The 14,844-nt window shown below is 41.3% G+C and overlaps 2 protein-coding genes across 2 annotated transcripts in view; both read left to right on the plus strand.

Moving 5' to 3' along the window:
• The window catches only part of SLC39A9 (solute carrier family 39 member 9), a 28,577-nt gene extending 16,554 nt beyond the window's left edge, over positions 1-12,023 (plus strand). Inside the window, exon 7 of the mRNA XM_085870100.1 lies at positions 10,628-12,023. Coding sequence (XP_085726226.1) covers positions 10,628-10,879 — 252 coding nt within the window. The 3' untranslated portion in view covers positions 10,880-12,023. The remainder of the gene's footprint in view (positions 1-10,627) is intronic.
• Positions 12,024-14,799: 2,776 nt separating this feature from the next.
• Positions 14,800-14,844, plus strand: part of LOC147032464 (TNF receptor-associated factor 3-like) — an 88,206-nt gene continuing 88,161 nt past the window's right edge. The window contains exon 1 of the mRNA XM_085870099.1: positions 14,800-14,841. The gene's annotated coding sequence lies outside the window, so the exon portion shown is untranslated. The remainder of the gene's footprint in view (positions 14,842-14,844) is intronic.

The following is a 14,844-nucleotide window of genomic DNA, read 5'->3' on the forward strand; positions in this document are numbered from 1 at the left end:
GTGCCCACTCCAGATAAAAAAAAATGGCCAGAAACCTCCCCACAAACCCACGCCATCATTATCGACTTCATGGCCTTGGTGAGAAAGGTCCCCTTAAAGAAGCTTGATCCGCCCGTCAAGACATTCCATGACTTTGCTATTGCCTTGACATCTATGGTCACCAAAGCTGGGCACAACTGTGATGGGATCCATATCGTTTTTGATGCTTACAGAGAGGACAGCACCAAGAATGGAGAGAGGGGGAGAAGAAGAAAGTCAAAATAAATGGTTGTCCTTGATGTGATGTCACCAAACCAAAATGTTCCAGTGGTATTAGAGAACTTTTGGTCATCTTCCATCAGCAAAACTGCTTTCCAGGCATTCTATGTTGAGTGGCTCACCACCAATTACCACGGAACCAAACCTCTATACCTCGGTATATCACCACAGGCATGGATGGTGTCAGCTGGGTGTGCTTCTCCATTCCCTTGGCTCAACTGCACACATGAGGAAGCTGATGACAGGATGATGTTCCATGTGCAGGACATTCTAAGTCACCGGTCAGGACCTACATCTATGACGCTGTCATCAGGTGACACAGATGTCTTTGTGTGCCTGTTATGCCACATCACAGTCAATTGGAGAGATCTTGGCCTCCAAGAGCTTTGGCTCGTCCGCAACTCAGGAGTGAAAATATCAATATTACCACTCCACGATATCTGCATATCACTGGGAGACGAGCTCACAAAGTGTCTCCCAGCACTCCATGCGCTGACTGGGTGCGATACAACCAGCAAGATATCAACTAAACTTGCAGCCCTGAATGCTGTCCGCAAACCAGGAAATTCCTCTCTGATCCTGAATTTTGACTGTCCCCAGCTAGCAGAAAGTGCAATACAGATGGCAGAGACATTCTTGGTCAAGTGTCTCAAACCATCAACAGACCTGGAGACATTTGACGACCTGCGTCTCACTGCATTTGATAGCAATGCCCTCAAGATGGACTTTAAGAGAACCACTTGCACCTCAACTAATGCAAGGAAACATATCCATAGATGCTATGACTAACAGCAGCTGTGGGTCCAAGCCCCATTTAGAGATGCCACCCTGATTATGAATGCCGAGTCTTATGGGTTTGTAAGAAGGGGCAGTTTATTAGTCCCTGAGAATGTGATCTCCAAACCCAAAGGCCTGCCAAATCCCTGCACATGTGGCAAGTGTGCTCGCAAAAATGGGTGTTCCTGCAGGGTAGCTGGGATCAAGTGTTGCAAGTACTGCAAATGCAAGGGAGGTGATTGTTGTAAAAACCCTATCACTGAATGAACACTGCTCATCATCCTCGTACCTGAACTCTGTTGTGTTGCTCTTCATGTTCCTGACCCTGGTTTACGTGACACATAAACAGTATGAATGTGGTTTTAAAAGTTGTATTGTTGGTGGTTGGGCAATTTCCCTGCTGATCTTTGAAACATTTAAGCTCTCTAGATACTGCTGCCTACTAAAGTAATGTTTTGTTTTTTATTTTTCATTTTAAGTTAACATTCCATTGATAATAGTATGTAAATGATTGAAAATACAATTTCTTTATATTAATCAAATGCTCGCTTTCTTTCTTTTTTTTTAAATCCCTTGTATTGTTCAAATTCCAAATTGTCAGTTCAACTCGAGTAGATGACACAAATCTTCTAACTTTGCTCTAAGTCCAGAAAGTTTAAGTTAATAAATATATGGCAATTCCAGTATGTATGGTAAATAAAACGGTTTTTAGGAATTTTCTCATAAAAAATATCAAATTAGAAATTTTACACTCTTCTATGACCCCCCCTAAATAAATAAATAAACATGGCCATTCTGAACATTTTTAGCACCTCAGAAAATCTGTAGCTTCAACGGTTTAGAAGATACAGCGATGTCAGAAGTAGCACTTTCGATGAAAAAGGGTGTGGCCATTTTAAAAAGGGCATGGTCATTTTCGGGCCGTTCGTCCCGGATAGAGATTTTGGCACACATCCCAAGTTGTTCCTTGGGGTCATATTAGCCTAAAACAGTTGAGTTATCCTCTCCTAAATTAAGTGCATACATGTCTAAGCCAGGTCCTCTACTAGTACTACTTCCTTCATATGCAGGGTAGCATCATTGGCTGAGGGCACGGCTGTGCCACTGATTCAGCGCCCTTTGTAGGTTATGGCAGAAATTTGGAATTTGTTCATGGTGCTGAAGATAGCTCGCCTTCTCTTTATGAAGGTCACTGTGGGATCTTTACCATCCACCAACTAAAGCTGGCTGGCAGACAGGACACCCAGTTTAATGTCAATATGAGGGACGGCACACGGATTGATGAATCACCCTGCCTGTGAAACACCGGGATGACTGTTTATAGCTGCATCGGGATACAAATCCAGGCTGGACTGTTTCGGGGCAAGCGTGCGTACATCGAGGCCATCCAGCTTACAGAGAGCACTAAGAATGATGCTTGGATCAGATGTGTTGCTTCATATAAGAACATCAAATGACCAGTTGTTTTGTGATCACAAAATATGTGGAGCATGTTCGAATGGAAACTGCTTGTACGTTCAGATAAAGAACGTTGTGCTCCTTGGTCGCAAGTTTAGCATTGCTGTAATTTACATGAAGCATCTGTTTTGAGCACCGCGCGTGGGATCGCACGCTGACGGCCAATGCTGATATTTTGGGGAAGATTGTCACATTGTAATCTGACATTGTCACAGCAATCGGAGCAACATTTCTGTTGCCGGATCAAGGAAAGTGTAATACATGTGCTTCACTCCTCCACAAACTCCGTTCTGCCATCCTGCCGTTTAAATTGTGGACCTGCTTGTTGTTTGATTGTTTATTGTAAAACGTTGTTGTATCCATTGTTGTATCTGCTTTGGTGTTGCTTCCTGCAATGTAGTAGGACACGGCCTGCCTGCACTGCCCTTTGTTCTGATCACTCTTACTCTTCATCCTCATCTTAGTCCTTTACCTCATTCAAATACATTTCTCTGGCTTCCCCTTTTCAGAAAATTTACACCTTCACCTCACCTGAGCTCGGTGTCCTCTCGTGCTATCTTCTTGTCTTTCCCCTGTCTTCACCTTTTTCTTACACCTCCCTCCATTACCTGCTTTCATCCTCCTCCCCCCTTCCTTCCTGCTCATTTTTGAAAAAAATACCAAAAAGATTTTCATCCTGTCATTGGTTTATCTCTTAGTGCGTGTGTGCATTCATGTCTCCTCACGTGAGCTACACTGAATCCATTGCTGTTTATTCATCCCCTCATCTACCTCTTCCTCTGACCACTTCTCATTATCTCACCATGCTCACTCCTCTTCCCACTTCTTCCTTCCTGGGCACTGCAGAAGCCTGTTTACAACCCACAGCTGTGATGTTTATAACAGCATTGCCAAGTTGGGTATCTAAAAACAGAATGTGCATTCTGCAAACGCACAGGTGAACCATTCCTTCTCCATTTGTACCCCCCCCCTCCTCATTTCTCTTCTGCTCTTGCCCGTGCGCGTGCCGGCACCACGCTCATTCCTTTGGAATATTTCTGGATCTGTGTTCCTCTCCGTATCAATGCCTTGTTTATGTTTGTGGTTTATCGCCCTCCCAACTGTGGTAACTCTGTTTTGAGGTTCTCTTCGCCAACTTGAACTCCCACCGATCTCCCCCACCCCAACTCTTTTCATAATCTCTGGTGATTTCAACTGCCACCATTCCAGTTGACTTGGCGTTTGGCCACGTGCTACGACTATCAATGATATCGCAGCAAAGGTCTTTCGTGACACTTCAGGTTTTACCCATCTGCTTGACTTCGTCACGTTCAACTTCCCTTTCAACCATTCCTGCTCTTGCTCAGCAAGAAAGTGTTGGCCTCTCAGATAGTCGTCTACACTCTACATGGAACCACTGAGGCACCACGGGGTCTTGCGATTCAATCAGGAAGATTGCTCTTTCCACCTCTCTGCCTTCCTTTACACTAACTGGTCCACTTTGTCTTCATCACTGAATATAGACCATGCCTGTAACTTTTTGGGGTTTAGGAACAGGAGGGAGGGTTGAGCGGATGAGGATTTTTCTAGATCTAGTCCAGGGTTGCTTTTTAACCAAGTTTGTACAAAAGATAGACGTAGAGATAAATAGATCGATAGGTTTGACCTTTCAAGTAATGATCCCGATTATGGTAGAGAAGGTAGACATAAGACATAAGTTAGAGGCAGTGACCATAACAGTGTGTGCACCGATTCTGTTAATAATTTTTTTTTTACTCCATCTGCCTGTCTGGCTGTCAAACAAAATTTAAATTCATTACAAACAGGAAACTTACTATTTTTAAAGACATCATAAAGGACACAAACAAGCAAGAATAACGAGTATTATTGTTGTTGTATTATTGTTGTTGTTTCCCTCACCGAAGGAGAGGGTATTGCATTTCGATCTGTCTGTCTGTCTGTTTGTTTGTGTGTTTGTTTATCCGCTCGCCTCCAACCGAAACTGCTCAACTGATCGTTCTGAAATTTTCGGACATTAATGTCACCGACCCTGCGATGGTCCCGCATTGAAATTTCGTGAAATTTGGTCGGCCGAATAGGTCTACATAGGCCAATAGGCCATGCCAATAGGACAATTTTCATGCAATTGTCTTGAAATTTGAAAATAATTTACATATCAGGTCACTGACTTCAACCACCTATTTTATTGAGGTCATCACTGATCAAAAGGTCAGCGTTGGCCGAATTTCTAAAATCCTCAATTTTTTTATCCAATTAACTTGAAATTTGAAGAGTATTTGCATGTTCATATACATGCAAAGAGTATTTGCATGTCAGGTCACTAAATTCAACCCCCGATTAATTTGAGGCAAACATAGGCCAAATTGTCAAAAAAGGCCAATTTGGGCCAAATTTTCTAAAATCATCAATTTTCATCCGATTGACTTGAAATTTGAAGACCATTCAAATGGCCACACGCTGGGCACTGGAGAAGCCCGTTTACAACCCACAGCTGTGATGTTTGTAACAGCATTGCCAAGTTAGGTATCGAAAAACAGAATCTGCCATCTGCAAACGCACAGGTAAACCATTCCTTCTCCATTCATACCCCCCCCCTCCTCATTCCTCTTCTGCATACCAGTTGACTGAATTCAACCACCTATTCATTTTGAGGTAAACAGAGGCCAAAAGGTCAACATGGGCCAAATTTCTAATATCCTCAATTTTAATCCGATTGACTTGAAATTTGAAGAGCATTTACATATCAGGTTACTGAATTCAACCACCTATTAATTTTGAGGTCAATGTTGGCCAATAGGTCGACATCGGCCAAAATGTCAACATGGGCCACATTTCTAAAATTGTACATTTTCATCTGATTAACTTGAAATGTGAAGACCATTTGCATATCAGTTCAATGAATTCAAGCACCAATTATTTTGAGGTCAAAAGGTCAACAGGCCAAATTTCTAAAATTGTCAATCTTCATCCGACTGACTTAAAATTTGAACAGGATTTTCACGTCAGGTCACTGAATTCAACCACCAATTAGTTTTCAGGTCAACACATGTTAAAAGGTCACCATTATATTTCTAAAATTGATAGGGCTAAAAAACTATATATATATATATATATATATATATATATATATATATATATATATATACACACACACACACACACACACACACACACACACACACACACACACACACACACATACACACACACACACCACTCTATCTCAAAAAGCTGTGGAAGAGATGACTATCCCATCAATGGGATACAAAACATAAACTGTTCCACCAAGCAGAGCTATGTGCTCTCCAGAGTGCCGTTGTTGTGCTGTTTTACCAAGTGTCGCTCTGAGTGATTTTTCATTATCTTGCCAAAACGAAGTTTTTGCAAGATATGTTAGTCAGCTTGTATGTTTTTTTTTGTTTGTTTTTTTTTTCTTTGTCTGTAATCACGTATAAAAAATTCTGCAGAGCACAGTTATCATTGGAAATTTTTGTAACTTCGCATATCAGAGACGTATAGAGGTCCCTTTCAGCGCATAAAATTTTGAAGGTCAAAGGTCAAGGTCACTTTGTTGCAAATCAGGGGAGTCGACGAAACCCTTATTTTTTTTGAGTAATTTTGATCGGATCGTCTTCAAACTTCATGGGAATATAGTTCATGGTCTGGCGCTGAGCTGATTAATTTTTGGTGGTGATTGGCCTTGACCTTCATATGTTTTTTTTTTTTGTTGTTTTTTTTTTGGTCTGTAATCACGAAAAAATCACTCTGCAGAGCAGTTATCATTGGAAATTTTTGTAACTTCGCATATCAGAGGCCTATAGAGGTCCCTTTCAGCACATAAAATTTTGAAGGTCAAGGTCAAAGGTCAAGATCACTTTGTCGCAAATCAGGGGAGTCGACGAAACCCTTATTGTTTGAATAATTTTGATCGGATCATCTTCAAACTTCATGGGAATATAGTTCATGGTCTGGCGCTCAGCTGATTAATTTTTGGTGGTGATTGGCCATGACCTTCATGGTTAGCACCTCAGGTCAAACATATTTGACCCCAAGGTCAAATTTTCAAGTTTTAGGAACCATATCGTGTAATACCTCAAATTGAACACCTCGCTGAGTGCTTTCTAGATATGTCATGCTTGAGACATTATGACGTCATTTGGTGACGTTATGAGGAAAAAGCATATTTTTCATGGTTACTCTGTAGAACGATTCTCATCGGAATCTCTCGTAGGCAGATATTCCTCAAGGAGTCGCTCCTGGTGGATAGCAGCTCTGTTCACCTCAGTGTGACCTCAAAGAAGTCACACGTGGTCACCTTTTGGCAAGATACGGGTCACCCTGCGGATGACATTGGTGTATTTGTTCGTTTGTCTGCACAGAACTTTCGTCTTTTTTTTCTGCAACTGCTTGTCTGATTGAGACAAAATTTTCACCGCAGGAGTGACGACTCATGCAGAATGTTTAATTTATAATGACGTCATTGGTCGTATGGTGTGGCGGCGATTTTGGAAAAATGGGAAAACTTTGGTGCTCTGTATCTCTGAAACCAACCAAGGAAAAATTGAAACTTGGCACACGGCAAGTACTCCTCATGGGGAATAAGTGTGATTTTTATGATGTCATCGGTGACTTTGTCATGATGTCATAATTGCATATCTGGAACCTTGCACCTCATCGGTATGAACATTTTCTGAGGGTCATCCAAGGATAAAATGGTCCACAGAAAAAATGTTGATGATGTCATTGGTCACGTGATTCAGCAGCCATATTGTTCGTTTTTTTTAACCTTCAAAATCTTCTTCCCTGAAGTGGTTGAACAGATCTAGACAAAACTTTACACGTATGACCGCCTATCAATGAGGAACAAAAGGTTCACATATGACATCATAGGTCACGTGTTTTGGCAGCCATCTTTGATTTACCCAAAAACCTATAAAAATCTTCTCCAGAATGACAGGACAGATCGAGGGGAAACTTTACACAAATGTTTCCCAACCATTGGGGATACCAGGGTATTCACAAATGATTGATAAGTCACATGGTCTGGCAGCCATATTGGATTGAGCGAAGATATTATAAAATTATTTCTCTTGAACCGCTTAATCACTCGATGTGAAACTTCAACATTATGATCTCGTCGTGATGGGAATACATGTTATAATTTTCAACCTGATCGGACTGCCAGAATGTTTTTTTTTTTTAAATGATCTGGGTTCTTTTGGGGTTTTTTTGATTTGATTAGGCTCACTTGCTGGTGCCTGTATGTGTTTGAGGGTAGAAGAGTAGCAGCTGAAATGTGAATCCTATCCAGCTTCCTCCTGATGACTTCATCTTTGCTTTTTACTTGTTCCGGTTTCTTCTGATTATTCCAATGCAGGACTGTACCGATTTGGTCTTCCATTTGATTTGAATTTAATTTATTTTAATCCCATTCTAAATTCAATTGAATCATAATAAACATTATGGGTCAGGGTCAAGTGTCCAATCAAAGTAGGATTGCATCAAAGCGTAACGTCTTGGTACCCGGTCCTCACTGTCAACAGTTATAAAGTGGCAGTTCTAGTTATGTCTCATTAATTATGGAACACACCAGTGCACAATCACCACACAAAATACACCACACAAAATTTCGCAAACGCCGCACAAAACAAGTCCTGGCGAGGGTCTGCAATTTCTGATTGCTCTTTTTCTTGTTGTTGTGTTGCCCGGTCAGTTCTGCTTGTACGGAGATAGCCGATTGATCCCCCAGGAGTGACCCAGAGATGCCTTGCATCTATGATGTGGTGTTGTCTAAGTGAAGCCAGGACCATAATGTCTTCCATAATGTGTTTTGGTGTGTGTGGGGCATCCTGGCAGAGATTGCAGGTGTCGTCAGTAGTGTCGTCGAGTCTGTGTTTGCAGCATAAGAGCTGTGGGTGGTGTCCACAGCGGAGGTGTGCAAGCTGAACATGATCACACCCTGGAGAGTAGTTGGTCTGGTCATGGATAGGTGGGTTTATTGCCCAGGATACTGTTTAGGCCGAGTTTGTTGATTGAATTTGTGTGGATGTGTTTTTTTTCTAGTTTCTGCTGTTCATTTGGGGGATGTTTTTTTGGAGGATGTCAATGTGATTGATGTGTTTGTGGTGTTGGTGTCGCTTTAATATGTTTAGTGGCCTGTGGGTGGTTGTACATGTAGTGCCAAGGGTGGTTATGGTGGGTACTTGCCGTTGCAAGGAACATATGCTGTTTTTGTACTCTTGTGCTCATGGTACATGTGGTATTTGATTTTTAGTATTTTTACCTCTGTGTGTGTTGGTGCTCAATGGGTGTTGTTAATAATGTAGCGTGTTCAATAAGGTTGTGTAAGAGACTGCATCTACAGCACTAAAGTTCCAAATTTTGTTTTTTGGGGGAAATTCACCGTTGTAAATGCAGTGTTATACAACTAGAGGGGGAGCACTCGGTCGAGTGCAAAACCTCCGCCACCAATACTGCTGGGTCACTTAAGTGAACCTGATATCCTATTCATTGTAGGTCAAAACGGATCAGACTCTACTGAACCACGATTGAATAAACTAAACTAGATCGACACGCATGTAGAAATGCCCAAAAAAAAAAATCGAAATTTTTTTGAAAAAAAAGTTGCAAATGTTTTTTTTTTTTCTCTAACAAATTTTTTTGGGGGGGTTGGAAATCACTTAAAACATGTAGAAATGCAAAAAAAAAAAATTCAAATATTTTTCAAATAAAATCGAAATTTTTTTGAAAAAAAAGTTGCAAATTTTTTTTTTTTTCTAACAAATTTTTTTGGGGGGGTTGGAAATCACTTAAAACATGTAGAAATGCAAAAAAAAAATTCAAATATTTTTCAAATAAAATCGAAATTTTTTTGAAAAAAAAGTTGCAAATTTTTTTTTTTCTCTAACAAATTTTTTTGGGGGGGTTGGAAATCACTTAAAACATGTAGAAATGCAAAAAAAAAAAAATTCAAATATTTTTCAAATAAAATCGAAATTTTTTTGAAAAAAAGTTGCAAAATTTTTTTTTTTTTCTCTAACAAATTTTTTTTTTTTGGTTGGAAATCACTGAAAACATTTAGAAATGCAAAAACAAAAATTCAAATATTTTTTTCAAAATGGCCGCCATAGTGGCCATATTGGACTTTGGACCAAGTCCAAAATCTAATGGCATGATCCTTGGACCATACCTAATCCCCCCCACCAAGTTTCGTCGAAATCCGTCCAGGAGTTTTTTCCGTAATACTGTTCACAAACAGACAAACAAACAAACAAACAGACAGGGGTGAAAACAGTAACCTCCATCCATCTTCGATGGCGGAGGTTAAAAATATTCTTTCTGAAAAAAATTTCTGAAATGTTTTTTTCTGCAACGTTTAAAGTGTCTATTTTATTTCAATTGAATGATTCAGTTGAACACTGTATCACCTTTTTTGCCTTTTCTACCACTTTAAAAACCCTTCCGTTTTACAGGACTTGGTTATGTTAAATAAGGTGGTGTATAAGACACCATCAACGGCACTAAACTTCGGGAATTTTTTTTAATACGACCTTTAAAATCATTATTTTATTTCAATTGAATTATGTACTTAAACACTGAGCGTGGTAAAGTGTTCTATGAACTCTCGAGTTTAATTTGGTGTTGGTGTCGCGCAGGTATATGGGGCCGAATGGTCTCCTGTGTCAAAGGTACCTGTCATTCCTTGTCATAATCGTGTGTAATGTCGTCATCTGAAGTGTTACACAGGAAAGCTCCTCTCTTTTGATCGGTAATGCTTCTCACTTTTCATTTGAGGCTTTGGAATCTAAGGCCCTCTGTATCATTGGTATCTCAGGTTTTGTTTTATGCTCACAATCAGTTTGCTTGCCCTGCATTTCCTTCATTTGTGGTTTTTTTACCGGCGCTATTCTGTTCTTGCTCCTCGTGTCCTCTCACCTCTGTGCCCTGATTCTCCAAGTTTTCAATCAGAAAAACTTTTGGTGTCCACCCCCTGAATTAGCTTTATTTTTCCTTGTTTGGTGATTTCCTATTCGAAGAAGCAGATGTGTGTGAGATAAAGGAATTGAATTCACCATCTGATGGAATAATGAATGAATGAATAATGTTTCACCATTCCATATCTGTCTTTTTACAGGGCAGTAAAGAAGCATTGATGCGGGTTAGCGCACCAGGTCTTGCCCTCCTTTTTTCTGCCGGCACCTTCTTGTACGTGGCCACCGTGCATGTACTCCCTGAGGTGTGGGACACGGGAAGGGGGCATGGACACCGGACTGAGGTGGCATCGCCTCTCGGTGCCGCCCCGCCACCTCCTGGTCGTGTAGACCTGATCCTGATCGTGTCCGGATGTCTTCTCCCTCTCCTGCTGTCACTCGGACATCATCATTAGGCCTTTATGGATCAACGGAGACCCACCCTCCTGTGCAGAGGCTCATTTGTTTGATTGGGAACTCTTTCCCGACTCTCACGGCATCATTCAAAGTTATTTAATGCTATCAAATGCCAATTAACACTTCCCATTGCGATGTTCCTCCGTGTTCAACTGTTTTTAACAATAATTAGGGATGTTATGCCTTGCTGTGCAATCCCACACTGTTTGAACATTTGCACACCCCTATCATCTGCCGAGACACTGTTACCAATTAACATACAAGTTGATAAACTTGCAGCCTCCCCTACCCCCTCCCCCTCAAACCAAAACATTTCTTTTTCTTTTTCCCCCATTCCATCATTAAACCCAGTTTCCACAGACTTCAAACTTCGATACAAGTGACCCATGACCTTGGTGAAATTTCATTGGTGCACAGAGTGAATGGTCTTATCTTTAAACATTGGTTTAATCTGCGTGATCGACCTTTAGTTTGTGAATAAGTGTTGAAAATTCAAGATTTCTAATGCCATGTTTCCACATGATGTGATCGGGCGTTTCCAATGCCCAAAGTAACCCGTAACTGTGCAGCGGTATAACTATTCCTGCACATGTCCAGAGCATTGTTTATGACTCCGTTTATAATCATGTTTTGAAGGAGTGTTCTATTCCAATTAGAACACACAATCTTAAGTTCCATTTTTAAATGCTACAGTGCAATTGGAGTGTTTGATAAAATAATTACCGACACTTTAATGAAGATTTAATTGAAGGCAATGTATAGACATATGGGGATCTTGTGTTTGGGCCATGGATCTAGTTACCCCCATTTTTCATTTATTACTTTTAACCTATGAACATTTTAACCTGGCATTGGCTGAACGGTTAAGGTGGCTGGCTTTAAGATCTTCGGGTCCTGAGTTTGAGCCCCTTTCATACCGTTAAAATAACACCAGGTGGGTTGACTCAACCTGTCATCCTTTCGAGATCGACAAAACGAGTACCAGCTTCCTGGGACGAATGAGCCATTTGAGTATCCTTCGTCGGAGTGGGGACCTGTTCAGGACTGCGCCCCCGAGCCAAGGAAAACTGTCTCGGCACCCCGATGCGTCAAAAGACACGAAAGGAGTGGTTCTTCTACTTCCATTAAAATTTGATCCGTTGATGTATATTGCAATGTCGTCTTTATTCACAACACAAACCAATCTCAAGAGAATATGAACTGACAATATATTATTTGTTTGCACGGGGTTACAAGACTTACTGACTATAGGAATGATAAACCTCATTGTGTCCTCATGCATTTCCTCTTCTTTCTCCCTTCTCTGATTCAACATTGCTCCATTGTTCTTAACCCCACCCAAAATCCTCCACATTTACCCACCGCCACCACAAACTCTCCAAACCACCCATTTCCTCCCAATCCCAACTCTTCCACGCTTTCTTTTTCTTCGATTTTTTTTTTCCTCCTCTCCTCCTCAATTCTCATAAATACGATGCCTTGAAAACATAATTATATGACCCCGAACCACGTCCTACATTCCATATGTATGTATACAGTACAAAAAAAATGCAATTTTGATCGGTGAAGGAATTGTTGCAGCCTTGTAATAAGGGATAAGGTAAGCACATCCTGAGATTTTGCCAATGATTGCATGTAGGTAAAAACATAGCATTCTTTTATTGTTGGTATGTACCAATGTATTCTGATCCTTCACCCCACATCTTCCCCTAACTCCTCCCACATCTCCCTTCTCCCCCCACTTCCACTTCCACGTCTCCCCTCTCCCCCCACTTCCACGTCTCCCCCTCTCCCCCACTTCCACGTCTCCCCCTCTCCCCCACTTCCACGTCTCCCCCTCTCCCCCCACTTCCACGTCTCCCCCTCTCCCCCACTTCCACGTCTCCCCCTCTCCCCCACTTCCACGTCTCCCCCTCTCCCCTCTCCACCCTGTTGTGTAGTAAAATCAGCCAACACACTCCTCCCCCCTTTCCTTCCCCCCCTCCCACTTCTCCCCTCACATAGTTCTTTCAACCAAAATCTTCCACTCCATTATTTCCTTGGCTTTGAACGATGACATTGAATTGTTGTGGAATGCAGCAGCACCTCGAGTATTCCCAGGTCTGCCCCCCCAGATTATTTAAATCGGTGTTCAGCCTCACCGTTAGTGTTGTAATTGGCATGCAGTTGGTGCAAATCTGCCTCTGTTTTATTTGTTAGGAACTCACCTTGTTTGTGTTGGTCATAGTAAAAGGAAGGAGTAGGTTAAAGGGATGTTTTTGTACCTAACTTGTGCTGCAAACTGCCATCTTTCGCATCCCCCTGCCTTGCTGTGTGGAGATGCAAATAAACCAAACAGCGATATCTCTCCATCTTATTGGTCGTTGCTCCTTTCAATAGAAATCATCTAAATATTACGTATGCGAAATGGCAGAAACCCCACAATTTTTTTAGATCCTCGTGGAGGATCTCTAAGTCTTACTCACGTTGTTGTTCTTCATCTTCTTCTTGTGGACTTTTTTGTTTCACATCCTTCAGTTTTCATCGAAACTTCCTGAAACTTGGCATATATATGTACAAATACCCTGCGCAGACAGTAACCAGCTCCGATTTTGAAAATTCCTCCTTGAAAAAAAGTTATGACGTCAAAATATCTCTGCTAATGGAAATCGCCTAAAAAAAATTCTCAAACGAGGCAAGCTTTTTGAATTTTTTTTCCGGGAATCGAACAGGGCATTAGCAGAGATTAATTACCGCGCATATGATACATCACTATGACGTCATATCAATTTTTATGACGTCATTTCTATTTTTTGACATTTTTTGTTTCACAACCCAGATTTTTCATCGGATCTTCGTGAAACTTGCCATGTATATGCAGAAAGCCCACGCGCAGGCGGTAACCATCTCCGATTTTGGAAATTCTTCCGAGAAAAAAAGTTGACGTCATAATATCGCCGCTAATGGAAATCGCCTTTACCATTATCTCAAACGAGGCAAGCTGTTCGAATTTTGTTTGCGGGAATCAAGCCGGGCATTAGCACAGATAATTTATCGCAAACCTGACGCATCACAATGACGTCATAGTCGTTTTTATGACGTCATCATTAAGAGGACGAGGATCTCAGCTCATTTGAGCTCGTTTGTCTTCACAACCTATTTTACCTTTTCAAACGGCTTTATTTTTGTTTGTTTTTAAGGGATTTCAATTGTTATTAAATTGAGATTAAAACCAGACTCATCGTTGCGATGGTTACAGAGCGTCCTCGGAGTCTGGGAGGTCGATTGTTCGAATCCCGGCCGAGTCATTCTAAAAGACTTCAGGACTGGTACGTGTTGCTTCAGTGCGTGACACTCGGCATTTAAAGGGATGGAGCACGGACAAACAACCAGAGGTTGGCAACACTAGCACCGGCTCTCATGGGCCCAACGGTATCCTCTTCACCTTGAAGTTCCTTACAAGGAAACGTGCATGTTAAAGGTACAAGAGTGAATTTGATTCTCGGGATGGCGTTTTTATTTCTCAAATCGATGGTCAAAGTAAAAATAACGTACAAAATTAATTTTAATTTTCAATCTCAAATTAACAGCGTGGAAACGTTTTCCACGACAGTAAAGTTTGATTCGGTCGTCGTGTTGAAGATTTGAAAATGGTACCAGTAAAACATTACCCATGTTCGCGTGATGCTTAAAATTAATTATGTCAGTTACAACTGTTATTAAACCCTTATACACCGCCCGGAATTCTATGTCTTTCGCTGATCCTTTCTCTGAATAAACTCGAATTCGGCATTCCGAAAAGAAAGAGGCGAAGGAAGGGCGACTGATAAATGATCATGATGGTTGAAAATATTTGACAATTCAAGATTGTCTCGACGCGTCATCCCAAGATGGCCGCATATCCGTTCATTGAACTTCCGTAAACCGATGACGTCACTGCGCAAATGCGTCACGTGTCTTATCCTCCCGGAAGTGGGTGAAGGTG

The sequence above is a fragment of the Eptatretus burgeri genome, chromosome 2, assembly GCF_056783735.1.
Source record: "Eptatretus burgeri isolate ZD-2024b chromosome 2, Ebu_testis_v1, whole genome shotgun sequence".
NCBI lineage: Eukaryota > Metazoa > Chordata > Myxini > Myxiniformes > Myxinidae > Eptatretus > Eptatretus burgeri.